Below are 16,753 nucleotides of genomic sequence, written 5' to 3' on the forward strand. Positions count from 1 at the left end.
TACACATGGTGCTGGGACATACAGACTTGCAGATGCCCACGTAACCTTATTGCCATGCATAAAAGCACTTCATATGCCTACAGAGTACTCATGTAAAGAAGCTTACTGACAGATAATTTTAAGGGAAAGTTTGTATTCCTGGGCAAAAGCCTCAACTGGCATAAACCAATGCCTCTTAATTTACCTGAGCTCTGGATCTAGTCCTTAGCATTATAAGTGCCCAACAGTCAGTGGTAACCATTTCGCTATCTTTCAATTTCTACTCCTGTTATGGATTAATGCTTTCATTCACTTCACTGATTCCAAAATTCCCATATTCTATGATAAATGCTGTTCAAAAATCAAAATTTCCATGGTGAACGTATCAGTTTTGATGAAAATGCCATTAAAATGAAAAAATCTAGTATTTTAATAATGTTGGTTGGCTCCTTTCAGTAAAGAATATAACCATCAGTTATTTCAACTTTTATGTCAGACCTCTGCTTATAGATACATTGACACGGTTGCTTTAATCAAAATGAGATGTTTTAGTTCAATTTAATTTTTCAAAAGACATTTTGTAGATGCTTTTGACATTCAGCCTTTTGTTCTAATTCAGATTAAAAAAGGAAAAAAAAACATGGAACTTCCCACCAACTGAGTTACTACCAAATATTGACACCTAATAAAAACGGACAGGAGAGTGTGCACATATGGGCAACAGCATTAAAAAAACGTGCCCAAAACACTTGTAGAACTTGAGCAAGTACTAATCTATTCTAGAAGATAGTCTTTAATGTAGTTGCTCTGACTCTAATAAAAGCACACAAATTACCTGGATATCTAGAAGAGATTTCCCCATCTCCCTAAAGACGATGTTTTTTGACTGTAATTGTGAGACTACCAAAACTATCCAGAGTGACCGAATTCTCCAAGACTTTACTGGAAATAGTCTAAAAATGTGGGTCCACCATGCACACTATGCTGAAGCAGAGTGGCGTGGTCCCTTCTGCTGTGTGATAAATTCTGTTGAGTACTGTTGAGAAGACGTGCTGTGTTGTTATTATTCAAAGAAATTCATAATCAAGCTTCAGAACACCTGAGACAGGAGTCAAACCACCCACAGGTCTAATACAGAAAACCTCAGGAGGGAAAGACAAGAAATCAGGCCCACTGCCAAACGAAAGGTGCCCACACATACATCAGCTCCCTGCAGTCATTGAAGTAGAGCTGGACTTGTTCTGCCTGGCTCAGTCTTGCTTTCCTCTCCAGGAACTTCTGGCCCAGGTTTTCCCAGCATTCATCCACATCTGTGAGTCTCTCCATAATGTTCTCCTTCACTTGAGGATAAGTGCGGCTGAGGTGCCAAGCCTCTCCACGAATCCGCTCCAGCTCTTTCATGATGGCTCCTAGATCTCTCTGGAGCGGAGACAGAACTGACTGTAAGATCAGGTCTCTATTTACACAGAGAGACTAACTATCAAGAGCATATTTTAAAGATGGAGCCTATATTTTTTATTCACTGAATGCACAGAGGCTGGAACTATGACACTATTAGGTCTTTCCCTCTTAGTTTCCTCCTAGTGCTTGTAAACATTCGTCATCAAATACCATAGAAGCTTCTTTAGATGCAACACACTGATTATTTTGACAAGCATGGAGCTAAAGTCTCTTCTTGCATTTCAGATGACACCTTTACAATTATAACAACAATTTTTGAATAAAATTTAGGAGAGAAGCTCATCAAAAAAAATTAGTAATAAAATAATTTCACAATGCTAAAAGCAGGAGAAAAAGGTCCCCTCGCTATGAGGCACTATGGATATTTCAGGATGGAATACATTTATCTTTTGTTGGCCTGCAAGTGAGGCAGCCCAAAAGATTTCAAAACGTGCATCACTCTCCTTTTTTTTTCCATTTACATCTTTCTGCCACTGTTTCACGACAGATCTCTTTACCTCAACTCCCTCAAGCTGGCTGAGAAGTGTCTGTACGCCTGGAAGGTCATATCCATAATCTTCTATGTCCACCACGGCCTCTTTCTCCTGCATCCAGCCTTTTACTTCATCCACGTCATGATCATACTGATGAACTTGCTGGGCTGCTCTTAGGTTCTGGAATAAAGAAACATTTTACTGATAATATGATATATCATGTCTGCAGTGCAAAAATAGACAACCTTAATGTCATATCCTCATGCAGCACAGACTGTACAAGTGGGAGAACAAAACACCTTCCCAGTTAAATCATCCAAAAGAGGTATCCACGCTAACCTAGTTTCCCAAGTTCTCTGTGTCAAGGAAAAGAAATAAATGTCTTTCTAGAGCAATTTATCCCTACCTAAGATGAATGATCAAGATGGAGAGCATGAACTGCCCTTTATAGATACTTCTCTTGACTGTAGAAAGAATCCTAGAAAACTTGCTTGGGACAGAGGCCTACATTTCAAACTGTGAAAATAAGGTGAGATAGGTGAAAATTAGGGTTTCTGAGATGAGAGGATTAAAAATGTTCCACTACCATTTTACATTCAGGCTTCACATTAAAAACAATTGTTAAGTATAACTGCTGCTAACACACAGTAGTGGGTTTCAGCTACGTCATATGCAAAACGTATGTAACAGTAAGTGAAAGGGTTGAGGACATCCAACATTAAACCATCTCCTTCAAGCAAACACTCACATCGAGTTCAGTATGTCCTGAACTCGACATTCATTTCCAAATGAATGCATTTCCAAATGGATCTGTGGCTGCAGTTTCACAAGATGAGGTGAGCTGATTTAACAGCTAACCGCTGCTAAAAGTCAGGGGTTTTGGCTCTGTGTCCTCTTTCACCTTATCTCCCATTCTCTTTCTTTGGCTTCAGCTCACTAACCCAGCAAACAAATCTGGTTGGTTAGTTTTTTGCTGGTTTAATGAGCTGAAGTAGTTGAAGAAAGAGTCCAGTCAGTGCCAGAGCTGGGACAAGGGTGGGACTGCACAGCCAGGAGTAAAGCAGGAAGGCGGACAGAGTGAAAAAGGAGGGTAAAGAGGATACGGAGAGTGAAACTTCCTCCTATTAATTGTGGTAAACCATTAGATTAGCTTAGCTTTTCAGGAAACTGGCGGTTGCGGTGAATTTAGGAAAACAGAATGTCTCTAGGCTGATACACGTATTTCAAATATAAACCATGCCAGGCTAAGAAATGGCTACAAAGGGAAACAGGCCAAGAAAGAAGAGAAAAGAATATACTCATCACTCTTACAAACCTTGTGTTTTAACATCAGCAATGCACCGGCTTGAGAAAGAAAGAAGGACACAGAAAAACGCAGGGAATTCAATGCACCACCACCTTTTCATGTATTTCCTACCTCTGTCCTTGTCTGGATGGCATGGCATAGTTCCTCCCACATTTCATTGATTTGCTTTGCTCTCTTCTGGATAACTTCTGTCTTGCTGTGGCCCTCTTTCTCCAGTTTAGATGCTAATTCATTTAGGGAAAGAACTTTGGAATAGCCCAGAGGTTTCACCTCATTTACAAAATCTCTAAATTTTTTCTCCAACACCTACAGGATAAAGAAGGGGATGCGGACTTAGACAAAAGAATTCCTGCCTACCTCTATTAAAGAGGTAAAAGGAATCACTTTTTCCCTACTGTAGAACACAAAAGCTATGTAGTACAGACTTACATAAACACAAATCACTTGAAAAACTGAAATGGTCTAGAGTTAGAAGAAAACATCTATTGTTATGATCACTCAACATCTTACGCCACAGAGAAAAAAATCACCTACATCCTGACAGATGGAGACATTGCCAAAACATTAGCTTGTCCACATGTGTAATAGCTGTTGAAAACGTTGGCTCACTGTTTTGAGGAGAGGACACTATGAAGTGTACAATGTACTCTGAAGAGAAATTGAAATCTGCAGCTCTTCAGCTCCTGGTGAATGGTCCATCTCAGTGTTTTCCACTGACAGTGTTGTAAGGCTGTGGCCAAATGATTAGGTCCTGATAAGTTAATAATTAGGGCCATCAGTGAAGTGTGGTGACCTCACCTTATCCCCAGAAAAAGACAACTTTCAGGTGCACCTGCTTTTTCCATTGAAGGACGCTACCTCAGAGACCCCTGCACAAGCAGGCAGAAGCCAGTCTCAGTGCCTGCTCAGTTTGTGTCACTGTAACATGCTTCACTGTCACCAGCTACACAAAAAAATAGAGTAAAGACATTCCTGCTTTGCCACATACCACCTTTTCTTTTCTTTTCTTTTACCTCAACATCATCCAAGTCCTGCCCATAGTCATCAGACTCTGCCACAGACTGCTTACTGGAAAGCCAGGCTTTCACCAGCTGGAATTCTCTTTCAAACTGATACAGCTGGAATTGTTCTTGCAGAAACTTTCTCTGGGTCTCAGCCTTCTGTAGGAGAGACTGATAGTCTGCTAGGATCCCTTGGAGCTTCGAAAGTATGGCGGAGCTGCAAAGAACAAAAATCAGAAGTATGTCTTTGTATTTTTGAACACTGTCTTTTCTGACAGGTTGAATATGCAACACCTTCAAAATACAGACAAGACTAGATATCATCATGGGATGAGTTATGCCAGGACATGAAAATGAGCTAGTTCAGGAAATTAAAGCATCTTGCATGAATGGCTGCTCTTTTCATCTCATTCTTCCCAGATATAAAAGCAATTGACAATGAAAAGCAATGAAATGTCAAGAATATCAGTTTCCTCTCCCAAGCATGGTGCTTTCTGAACCTTTATATTAAGTGACAACTGGATGACAGTTCCTGGGAATAGATAGTAAACAAAGAAACTGATCTGCAGTATCCGGCCTATTGCTGAAAAACAGCAGTCATGAAGAGAACAGAACAATCACCACATTTTTTTAATTGTTTTTTGGGCGGGGGGAGGGTTGGAGTGTGTGATGGCGGTGAAGGAGGGATTGATGTCCCCTGAAGTCATATTTCTGAATGAGACACCAAACAGCTACTCAAGGCTGAACTTTTCAATATCTGCCTTCCTTGGGCATTTCTGTTAGATCTGACACAGAAGCCTGTTTTCACTTTCCTACCTCTCCGGGTTGTCTTTGTTTATTAAGCTGGTGCCTGTCTCCTGTACTTTCTCAATCCGGGGCCTGAAACCCTCCATGTCCAGCTTGGTGGCTTCAAGTTTACGAAGTAAAGCCTGGGTGGATTCTTCATTCTTCCCATAATCAGAGGTCTCCAGGATGAAGCCTCTCTCTGCCAGCCAGGCCTCTACCTCCAGTAGCTGTATGAAAAATGGTGATGAGCATGAACACAGCTGTTATTTCAGTCACAACAAAGAAAACTGGAAAGCAGTGATGCCCAGAGAGAAACACCAGTGAGAACAGAGAGCATCTTAAGTGCCTATCTGTAATACAATCTAGAAGATGTTATTCCAAAAACTACTAATCCCAGTTGTCATGGTTACATGTTTATCCCTCACTGCAGTTCCTACGGAAAATAACTCATTTCTCCGCTGTGTCCATGTTTACCAGATATGAAAAGGCAGAACAGTATTAATTTTGCTCCTATCTCAAGATTTGCAGTCACTCACCAATATAGGTATCTGGTCCTTTAAGCAAATAAAGATCAAATGAAAATTTTTCATGAATCATCCTTACCTCAGTAAGGTACTGATGAGCCTCATAGGATTGCGCGAGCCTCTGTCTCCTCCCCTGAGCCTCTGCCTTCAAGTTTTCTACAGATGTCTCCAGCTCCTTCAGATGCTCCATAATCTTGCGGGAGGCTGAGTGGCCTCCCCTTACCAGTTTCTGTCCTGTACTGAGCACCACTTTGGTCAAAGCATCCCGACTATTTATCTCATTCTCCAAAATCTGGAAAGAGTAAAAAAACAAACCAAAAAAAAAAAAATAAAGCCATGGAGATTTTTCTACCAGGTAGTTCTGTAATTCCATTAAAAATCTGTTTGCTACATGCAAAGATGGGTCAGAAGTGCAAAGTCTGAGTGAATACTCAAAGGAGAGTGGAGGGTGTTTTGGTGAAGGAGCATTAACAGAAATCACATCTAGCCAGAAAGTTTGCACCCTGCTGGGTACCCTCCTCAGAGTGCAGAGGGAAGAGGTTCTAACCACAAGTCTCTTATTAGTAGATAACACTGAAACATACCCACTTCCATTCACGTTTCACCATGCTTCTTGAATTAAAATGTTTCTAAGGAAGGCCAATCAATTCACCTGCTAACCAGTATTTACGCTTTCCTAGCACCATTCTAGGAGATGCAGCTTTGCATAATAACCATTGTAAACATTGTGGGAACACATACTAACAGGCAGCCCAGAGGACAAGAGCAGAAGAAGTAAACGACCTGAACCAGCTCTCAAAGACTTTCTTTGAAACTAATGTTTGAAGCCTCATAGATTTGCTAAATCATATGCATACCTCCACACACTCCCTTGGGTGATCTTTGCCAGGGTGAGCAAGGACCAGGTCTTCGACATGGCTCATTCTACATTTAACTAAGTCTGAGCACCTCATGCACAAAGCAAGCCCCAGCATTTTACAACTGTTCTGTCTATTCACTTTCAGAGCTACAAAACAGGCAGTTTCAGAGTTAGGTTGCAGTGCTATGTTATGTAGAAAAGGTGCCCTCTGGGGACAGCAGCTATTCTTTCAACTCAACTATCAGATCACTTGGCTACAAAAGAGGGGCGCTCTAATTCTAATCTTGCCTTTAACTTCCCCCTATTAATTTCAGGACAGCCACTATGTTGTTGAAAAGTGACACCATGTCTGACCCCAGGAGAACAGAATCCAGTGGCAAAGATTATAAAACATCTTGTCCTGTGCATTAATAATAAGCCAGCGATGTGAAGAAAACTTTGCAGTTGAGCATTCAGAAACTAGGAACTTATTTTCACAGTTCTTCATTTATATCCAAAGGATTAAAAAAAAAAAAAAAAAAAAAAAGCACGGAAGGGGAAACACTGTGCTTCCAAACCAAGCAGCTGTGCTAATACTTGTTATATTTGCACATGAGAACATTTTTGCCAGACACAGTAATTTTTTAAGGTTGATACATTTCATGCATGACTACTTTTGAGGTAACAAAATAAGGGCTGAATTTTACAAATCTGGATAATTAAGACAAACCATAGAGGGTGGAGCTAACACTATATTGAACTATATAGTGATAGCTTACCTCTGACAAGTTTCCCTTTAAGCCAAAGTTAAAAAAAAAAAAAAAAGTGTAGAGACTCTAGCTACTGAAAGATTTAGAATTCAAATTTTATATTTTAATCCTGTTTCTAGAAGAATAAGAAGCACAGTGGCAAGGAAGAATTGGTCTTTTATTCGGCACTAGTATCAGAGCCTATTTCCCCCATTTTCACGGATTATTGAAATATTTCGAAATCTGGCCAATTAACACTAAGATCATTGCAGCCTAAAGCAGTATATCCACAGTTCTCTCAGTTATCCCAAATACTTTCTCAGATAAATCCAGCTCAATCATTCCTTCTTTCCCTCAGTCTAAACTCCTTCCTTACCATGTCAATCAGCTCATATTTTAGGAGTAATTACATACATAATAACGTTCATACATTCAGTGATGATGAAACAAACCTTTTGTTCTTACTACCTAATCTCAAAGTCACCAGCTGCACCTACTTAAATTCAGAATATTTACAAATATGAGAAATTACATCAAATACTAAGAAAGTGCTAACTATTCATGATATTCCCATGGGTCTTGCTCAGGACTATTCTGGGGGATGCATTTAAAACCATTTTATCATTTTTCATTAAGTTGTAAGCACACCTAGGATAAAACTCCTACTTTTTCAGAAACTTCATCCCTGTCCTAGTATATGACCTATACCAGCCTTGACTTTTTGCCCTGAGGACTTTCAGAATTCTTTATGAGCCCAGATTTTTATTTCTGGACATGCATCAGATTGTGCCAAATGTCTATGCCTAATATATGTATATGTACATACATATTTTCACCTTATAAAATCTTCTGTCTCTCTCAACCCTATTGCAGATTGCACAGATTTTCCCCAGAGGCATTTGATGTCCCACTTAAATGAGCTGCCCTTTGCTAACACTAAATACCAAGAGCATCTGGAAATTTTTAGCAGAATTTTTTTTTTTCCACCTCATGTGTGGGACAAAGGGACAGCACTTTTTACTCAAAAACAATTAGAAAGGCAGCTGCTGCTTTGTTGGCATTTGAGGTGACAGTGTTCCAGGCACTACTATCTCTGATGGCTCATCTGAACTTTGTGAAATAACTCAGCAGCTATCTTGAAAGCTGTTGCTAGCATGAAGGTCGGCTCAAGATCATAATACCCTGTTAACTCCCTCCCTCCAGAGCAGGAAGAGGTATTTCTCTGGGAGCTCATCCTGAGACATCTGAGCAATGAGTGTGCTTGGATGCAGTTAACGAGCTTGAAAGAACATTTTATTAGGACATCTGCTGCCAGCCAAATAAGCTATGTCAGCATGCGCAACAGCTTGTAAAAACTATTTCATATTGCAGACTCTAGGATTTGAAACTCAGCTGCAGAAAGAGCTAACGTATCCACAGAAAAGCATATGGTGTGCTACTTAGAGCATTGCAGGGATAAGCAGCATGGAGTCCCAGGTGTTGCCCAGTCATGGACACATCCTATAAAAAATGTCATTAATATCAGACCAGAATAAGAGTTACTCCTGGCACCATGACTCCTGTTAGCCAAAGCACAGCAGATGAGGTTTGCCAGCCGGGTGAATGCCATGTTCTCTCTTTGACTCTAGAGACTGAGAATGGTTTTCACATTACATTACCTGGTGCTTTTCTTGTAGACTCTGAACGGTTGCTAGGGATTGGCCATAATCTCTGGAGGAAGCCATTGGGAGCTTCTCACGAACCCAGGCCAACTCCTCATCAACATCTCGGAAGAACTGGTACTGAAGTCTGCTTGCCTCCAAACTCCCACGTCTCTCCTGCAGTGGATCACGTAGACTTTTGTATCTGAAGATTTTAAAAGGAACCCAATGAGGACAACAGAGTGGTAGTGAATTAATACAAAATGGTCTTTTCAAAACGATGTGGAAAAGAAATAAAAGAGGATGTAGGGAATAAAAAGGCTGAGAAAGATAGGATAAAAACAGCAGGAGACAGGCCAGGCACTCACACACCTCTGCACCAGCTGATCTACTCTGTCTTCAAGCTCATCAGCAAGGAAATGCTTCTCCTGCTGGAATTCCTGAGCTGTAGTCACAAGCTCCTGCAGCCGGTCCCTATGGCCAGCAATATCTTCCTCCAGTTCCTCTTGTTTCTTCAGATGACTGTTCAAAACCACCAGATCGTTGCTACTATATGGTGCTTTCAGCTCATTTTCTACATCTTCCAGCCATTTCTCCATGTCCTCTACACTCCGCTGGAAATGAAGGGCCTGGGGACAAGCAGGAAGGAAGGTCAATTAAACCTTTAGGATATATAATATAATATAAAATCTCAGCCACCTTCAAGAAGGATTACACACACAGTGCAGGGAAACTTTCCAGTGCTCAGTGACCTCTCCCCAGGTGAGATGGTGGTACAAATGAAGAAGAGAATTCAGCCAGAGCAAACACAAGAATGGATGCAGAGAATATCATGAGCAAATCTTACTTAGATTGCATAAATACTACTGATGGACACAATTTTTAGAAATGAGGCCATTTTAAAGGAAGAGCTTTGTTTTATACCTACAGGGCGTCTGCTTGCTCATGTAAAGCTCACAAGGAGGAAAGTCATGTGACTGGGAAGAGCTACAAGAATGGAAAGCAGCTGTGGGCTTTTCTCATTTGTGTCAGAGAAAAGATGCCACTGGGACAGATCCAGAGAGTTGACAGATACAGTGAGTGAACATATTTCCCCTCAGTATCCCTCTCTGGAACTCTAACTGCAAACCAGCAGCAGAAAGTGCAAGGGAACACAGCCTACAAATCATTTTCCTTCCCACTTCTCACCCTAGCTCCATTCAACCAGTCCATGCTTAGTAGTTTCTTTGCTCTAATGGTCTTGAGGAATCACGACTGACTGTATCAAATAACACACTAGCAGATGAGACTGTGCATCAAGGCAGCCCTGACATCTCTGGAAATGACACCATGTCGCAACCACTGGCATCTCTGTATTACCTTGTATGCATCTTGCAGCTTGGCCTGTTTATCCTGGCAGCTTGCTAGCAGTTCATCCCATAGCTCTTCCATTTCTTGCAATCTGGACTGAACGGCCTCAGGGGCATAGTGCCTCTCACGGAGCATCTTCTCCCCTTCCTACAGCAAAGAGAATTGTCAAAGCTCTCTTCCTTTGCTGAATATATGATAATATATCACATGTTTGCCTCAATAACAAATTCTATCGGCACTGCTAGGCAAAGGGCCAGCTGCAGCCATTACTTCCTGACATAACATAAGGAGGCTGCACAGACAAAGGACAATGGATAAAGGCAAAACGCTTATTGCAACTATGGCAGAGACTGATTTTCCTGTATTTCTGGCCTCTAAAGCTATTTGAAATGTTACAAAGCCAATGTCAGAGGACATTTAAAGGCGAAAGAGAATCTTCATTTTGCAATAGCTACATCACCTAAAGACTAGCAGTGAGTCTAGTTTGCAAGCACTATGTTGTTTCTATGATATGTCCTGTATTCTGTGATCACTATTTGAGTTCGGCTGGCTGGTCCTTTTCTACTCCCTTCCTGGCATGTTAGAAGAAGTTTTACCATATCATATCTTTATACCACTGAACAACATAGAAAAAGCCTATCTACATTTCTAATCCATAGCCTGCAGATGCTTTACAGGCTAGCTGAAAAAGTGGTAGAGAAAGAACAGCAAGAGAGTCCTCCATCAGGCAGAGGATCCTTAAGCTGAGACTAAGTTTGCTTTAGAAGGCTACGCTGAGCTATTTCTATATTATGAAAGGAGGGAGAGGAGGCTCAGCAAGAGAAGAATGCTAAACCGGTATAGCAGATGTTAATTTTCTTCTAAAAATCAATTCCCAAGGACATTCCCAAGGACAAAGACAAGGCAGAAAGAAATAATGAGGTTGTGCAAACAACTCTTTAAAAACATGTTAGTACGGAGAGAGTTGTAACTCCACCCTTAATTGTCCTGTTGTGTCTGCACTGTGTCTAAAAACAATGGCTTCTACATTGCTGGAAGCAGGTAAATCTGAGGAGGAGCTCTATCCCTAATGCTTAGTTACCTATTGCAAAATACAGATAGTAAGCATTGCGCTGAGAATAAGTTTAAGAAATATGTAACAGTCTGTCCTTCCAAACTCATCATCTGATCACAGTTTCTGCCAAGTATCTGACAAAGCTTGTCAGATTTCCCTCATATTTCTCCTATTAGCATGTCTCTGCAAAGGCAACACTTGAAAACTCATCTTTACACCTTTTGTAGGATACATCTTATCTGACTTGTTGAAACGGTGCATCCAGTCACCTTGGTTCGTTGTTGGAAAGAAACAGGTATACCTCCAAAGTGATTCACCCCAAAGAGAAGTGTCTAAAATTAGTGGAATGAATCATTCATTGGAAGCAACCATCTTTTTCCATTGCACATACAATGAATTATAGACAGCAAGATTGCACCCCAAGAGATAAGCTGAAAGAATCCCATGCCTTTTATCCAAGGCACAGAAAGTTCTTGATGGATTAAAGAAGTAAGCTTTCAAACCCCCTCAGAGGTAAATAAAGGGAACAACGTCAGCAAGGGGGACAGTGATCTCTCTTGCTTGTCTGAGATCTTTGTGACTCAGACTACTGACTCCAATCTTTGATGCCAGTTGCCAAGCCCTGCCATTAACCCAGCTTCTCTCACAGATCTGATGGAGTCCAGGCGATTTCGATTGGCCATGATCTCTGCTTGGAAAGTCTGGTGCTTCTGCAGTTTGGTCTGCAGGTTGCTTGGATCCTTCCAGCTGTCATCCTGGGCAATACTATTCTTCTCATTGATCCAAGCAGCCACCTTTGGGGAGGAAAGAACAGAAGTAGACACAAATTCAGAGCTCCGTCAGCTCCAATCTGCCAGGCTCTCCTCTAATATGTATAAGGCATAGGACTAGTGAGTGGGGATAACAATTAGTTGTCCTTCTGAGATTCTGCTTCCCTGAGCAACTCATGTTTTTTATAATGAGATCATCCCTACACCTTTGTTTACGAGCACTGCCAGCTGGAAAGGAGGCTGCATCCACGAGATAGTCTCTATGCAGTGTGAATGTGTGTGTGTGTGTGTGTATACGCATGCATGTACCTAAGGGGGAGAAAGGGCAACTGTATCCATATCCATACGCTGGACTTCAGGAGAGCTGACTTTGGCCTCTTCAGGGACCTACTTAGGGGAATCTCATGGGGTAGGGCCCTAGAAGGAAGAGGGGTCCAAGAAAGCTGGTTAATATTCAAGCATCACTTCCTCCAGGCTCAAGATCGGTGCATCCCTCTGAGGAAGAAGTCGAACAAAGCGGGCAGGAGACCTGCATGGATGAGCAAGGAACTCCTGGCAAAACTCCAGCAGAAGAAGGAAGTACACAGAATGTGGAAAAGGGGACAGGCCACTTGGGAGGAATACAGGGACGTTGTCAGAGCGTGCAGGGATGCGACAAGGAAGGCTAAGGCCCAGTTGGAATTAAATCTGGCAAGGGACGTCAAGGACAACAAGAAGGCCTTCTTCAAATACATCAATAGCAAAAGGAAGACTAGGGAAAACGTGGGCCCGCTGCTGAATGGGGCAGGTGCCCTGGTGACAAAAGATACAGAGAAGGCAGAGTTATTGAATGCTGCCTTTGTTTCAGTCTTCACTGCTAAGGCCAGTCCTGAGGAATTCCAGACCTTGGAGACAAGAGAGGAAGGCTGGAGAAAGGAAGACTCTCCCTTGGTGGAGGAGGATCAGGTTAGAGATCTTTTGTCCAAACTTGACATCCATAAATCCATGGGCCCCGATGGGATGCACCCACGAGTGCTGAGGGAGCTGGCGGATGTTATCGCTAGGCCACTCTCCATCATCTTCGAAAGGTCATGGCAATCAGGAGAGGTGCCTGAGGACTGGAAGAAAGCCAATGTCACGCCAGTCTTCAAAAAGGGCAAGAAGGAGGAGCCAGGAAACTCCAGGCCTGTCAGCCTCCCCTCCATCCCTGGAAAGGTGATGGAACAGCTCCTCCTGAAGGTCATCACTAAGCATCTGGAGGACAAGAAGGTGATCAGGAGGAGTCAGCATGGATTCACCAAAGGGAAATCATGCTTGACCAATCTGATAGCCTTCTATGACGGAATGACTGGCTGGGTAGATGAGGGCAGAGCAGTGGATGTTGTCTACCTGGACTTCAGCAAGGCTTTTGACACTGTCTCCCATCACATCCTCCTAGGTAAGCTCAGGAAGTGTGGGCTAGACGAGTGGACGGTGAGGTGGATTGAGAACTGGCTGGATGGCCGAGCTCAGAGGGTTGTGGTGAATGGCGCAGAGTCAAGTTGGAGGCCTGTGGCTAGTGGTGTCCCCCAGGGGTCAGTCCTGGGTCCAGTCTTGTTCAATATATTCATCAATGACCTGGAGGAAGGGACAGAGTGCACCCTCAGCAAGTTTGCTGATGATACTAAACCAGGGGGGAGAGGCTAACACACCAGAAGGCTGTGCTGCCATTCAGAGGGACCTGGACAGGCTGGAGAGGTGGGCGGAGAGGAACCTCCTGAAGTTCAACAAAGGCAAGTGCAAGGTCCTGCACCTAGGCAGGAATAATCCCATGCAGCAGTACAGGCTGGGGGTTGACCTGCTGGAAAGTAGCTCTGCCGAGAAGGACCTGGGAGTGCTGGTGGACAACAAGTTAAACATGAGCCAGCAGTGTGCCCTTGTGGCCAAGAAGGCCAATGGGATCCTGGGGTGCATTAGGCAGAGTGTTGCCAGCAGGTGGAGGGAGGTGATCCTGCCCCTCTCCTCAGCCCTGGGGAGGCCTCACCTGGAGTACTGTGTCCAGTTCTGGGCTCCCCAGTACAAGAGAGACATGGCACTACTGAAGAGAGTCCAGCGGAGGGCTACCAAGATGATTAGAGGGCTGGAGCACCTCTCCTATGAAGAAAGACTGCAAGAGCTGGGCCTGTTCAGCCTGGAGAAGAGAAGATTGAGAGGGGATCTCATCAACGTGTACAAGTATCTGAAGGGGGAGTGTCAAGAGGATGAGGCCAGTCTCTTCTCCGTGGTGCCAAGTGACAGGACAAGAGGCAACGGGCAGAAACTGAACCACCTAAACCTGAGAAAAAACTTCTTCACTGTGAGGGTGACAGAGCATTGGAACAGGTTGCCCAGAGAGGTGGTGGAGTCTCCTTCGCTGGAGATATTCAAAAGCCGTCTGGATGTGATCCTGGGCAATATGCTCTAGGTGACCCTGCTTGAACAGGGAGGTTGGACTAGATGATCTCCAGAGGTCCCTTCCAACCTAAACGATTCTGTGATTCTGTGATTCTGTGATTTCTAACCTCACTGTCAGTATCTCATAAGAAAAGGATTAGTTTGTCTCTGCCTATTAATCTTCAAATGGTGGAACGCTCTCCTTTAACGTATTTATTTCTTCTTCTTTGTGCTGTGGTTTGAGGTGAATGTCAGAAGTAGATCTATCATTCAGGCACTGGAGGGAAGCTTTGATTTGAAAGCTGAAAAAGACCCCTTCTATCTTATCCTCATCTTTTCTGATCTCATCTCATTCCAGACTCGATTCTTTAATTTTTCTTCCGGTAAATCCCTTCAGGGGTTCAGACCTGTGCAGCACGGTATGTTTTAGGAAACCAGAACACCATGAATCCAGTGTAATTGTACCTCAAAGGAATTCCTCAGCAACTTCTGCAGAAGCCTTGATTCCTCTAGCAGACGTCTGCGAGCAGCAGCATTCTCCAGCAGTTTCTCTTTCCTGAGTTGAAGACAAACGTGTAAAGTGAAAACCACAAAATGGATTAGTTAGGATATGGTTTTTCAGATTTCATCTCTAAAAGCCGCATGATCTAACCCTTCATTTCTAAGAGACAGTTGTTCATAACATGCAGTCTTCCACGATTCAGACTGCCAGAGATGATGCTCAGGACACTTTAGGAAGGACTATTTGCAGAAGGTTATGTCTAAAGTATGCACGTGTTCTGTATATGTGATACCTGCCTCTAAGAAACACCGTCAGTGCCTTTCAGGCGCAATGGAACATAAGCTCAGCATGTTTCTGTATGGACACTGACATTGTCTGATAAACCAAAGCAACATCACCCTCTCATCTTTCTCCCAAATATGGTCCTTCAGCACTTTATTCAAGTTAATGCAAGAATGAGATAGTTGATCAGATTAATAAATTTGTATATTTTGTTTCATATAAAGGATCTCCAAGGATGTGGTAAATTTTACATATTGCTTTTGCCCTACCATAGCACTGAATGTAACTGCCTCTTCTATCAGCATTTGTTTAAGAGGAACAATATGGAACATGCTAGAAGAAACAAAATAATTCATATGAAAAGGCAAGATCTGATCAGAAAGAACTGCAAATGCCCTAATGGAGAACTTGAGCAGGGCTTTACGGTCAATTCCCTTAGAGCAGGGAAAAAGTAGTAGAGTAGCAAGTGACCTTTCTTGATGATATTTAATGACAATGAAGTATTTAATGGCACAGCAGGCCTCTGTGGGTTTTTTGAAGCACTGTCTCTAAAGCCAGGCCAGAATATAGAATTATAGGAAAATTGCCTTTTCCTGAACCCTGCCATCCACTTAACTGTACTTTGGAAACTTCCTAATGAAAGATCAACTAAACTCAAGCCAATTTGGCAGGACCACAGCACGAAGCGCAGTGCTAAGTAAACGCAAACAAGTTTATGGTTCTCTTAAAACAGGTGAAGACTTTAGAGCACATGAGGAGAGGCTCATTGCAAAAGAAATGGCTGACATGGGAAGGGGTTGACTTTACCTCCTCAGAATGGCCTGGCATCTGTTGGTGATGTTGTTTGAGTCATAGTGCTTGTTTTGCGTTAGCTGCTGAGCAAATGAAGCCATCTCATCAATTTTCTCCATCTGAGCTTCCAGGGCTTTCTCAAACTGCATGTGTTTCCGCTGTAGGCTCTCCACACTAGACACTGAGTCCTGGCCGGAATTCAACAAAGGGAAGCTGCTTTTAGTTGGAATTATTCCATCTACCACACTCATAATCCAGAAGCTAACTGGCATTTACCCACATTTGTAAGCCATCAAGAACGTTTACTGGCCTTTGAAATTTATTGGCACTGAACTTGAGATTTGGGGCCTAAACAATATTCTATGCATGGTCTGAGGCCATTGATTTAGAGTTAGAACTGAACAAACTGCTGGATGCTCAGCTTCTTCTGCTGACTGTTGTGCTACAAACAGCATCTCACGCTTCTCAGGAGACAAAGCTGATCTCTTCCTAATCATAAATCAGTCTTGTGACAGATGCTATTTTGGAAGCAAATATGGGATGCCAAAATGAGATCAGGTTAAATGAAAAAATATATCACAGAAAGAGATTAAAACTAGAGCCTCAGTTTCAACCCATGGAATTTGGAAGAGCTCAGATCCAGATCTGAACTTGAGGGCTGCAGCCTGCCATTACAGTTAATCTCAAGAGAAACATGGAATCTGACTTCTTGTAATGTTTGTCTCTCCAAAAATTAATGACTCAGAGCTCTCTTTTCAGCAACCCCTTTGCACTTTTAATTTCAGAATCAGAGGTGTCAAAATATTACTTTCATAAATTCTGTTTTCCTGCTGTTCTAGAGAGAGCTGTAAAGCT

At 42.6% G+C, this 16,753-nt stretch overlaps 1 protein-coding gene across 6 annotated transcripts in view; it reads right to left on the reverse strand.

The window, feature by feature from the left end:
* Nucleotides 1-16,753, reverse strand: part of SPTBN5 (spectrin beta, non-erythrocytic 5) — a 106,818-nt gene that overhangs the window by 11,371 nt on the left and 78,694 nt on the right. For 5 of the 6 annotated variants that reach the window (XM_068945960.1, XM_068945961.1, XM_068945962.1 and 2 more), the window contains exons 48-59: nucleotides 15,914-16,086; nucleotides 14,788-14,878; nucleotides 11,809-11,955; nucleotides 10,117-10,254; nucleotides 9,130-9,386; nucleotides 8,776-8,962; nucleotides 5,610-5,822; nucleotides 5,037-5,233; nucleotides 4,233-4,437; nucleotides 3,331-3,525; nucleotides 1,938-2,093; nucleotides 1,181-1,398 (exon numbers count right to left, since the gene is read on the reverse strand). In XM_068945960.1, the coding sequence (XP_068802061.1) occupies nucleotides 1,181-1,398; nucleotides 1,938-2,093; nucleotides 3,331-3,525; nucleotides 4,233-4,437; nucleotides 5,037-5,233; nucleotides 5,610-5,822; nucleotides 8,776-8,962; nucleotides 9,130-9,386; nucleotides 10,117-10,254; nucleotides 11,809-11,955; nucleotides 14,788-14,878; nucleotides 15,914-16,086 (2,177 nt within the window). The remainder of the gene's footprint in view (nucleotides 1-1,180; nucleotides 1,399-1,937; nucleotides 2,094-3,330; nucleotides 3,526-4,232; nucleotides 4,438-5,036; nucleotides 5,234-5,609; nucleotides 5,823-8,775; nucleotides 8,963-9,129; nucleotides 9,387-10,116; nucleotides 10,255-11,808; nucleotides 11,956-14,787; nucleotides 14,879-15,913; nucleotides 16,087-16,753) is intronic. The other variant, XM_068945963.1, reaches the window with a different exon arrangement.

Source organism: Struthio camelus, chromosome 5, assembly GCF_040807025.1.
Source record: "Struthio camelus isolate bStrCam1 chromosome 5, bStrCam1.hap1, whole genome shotgun sequence".
In the NCBI taxonomy this organism is placed as follows: Eukaryota; Metazoa; Chordata; class Aves; order Struthioniformes; family Struthionidae; genus Struthio; species Struthio camelus.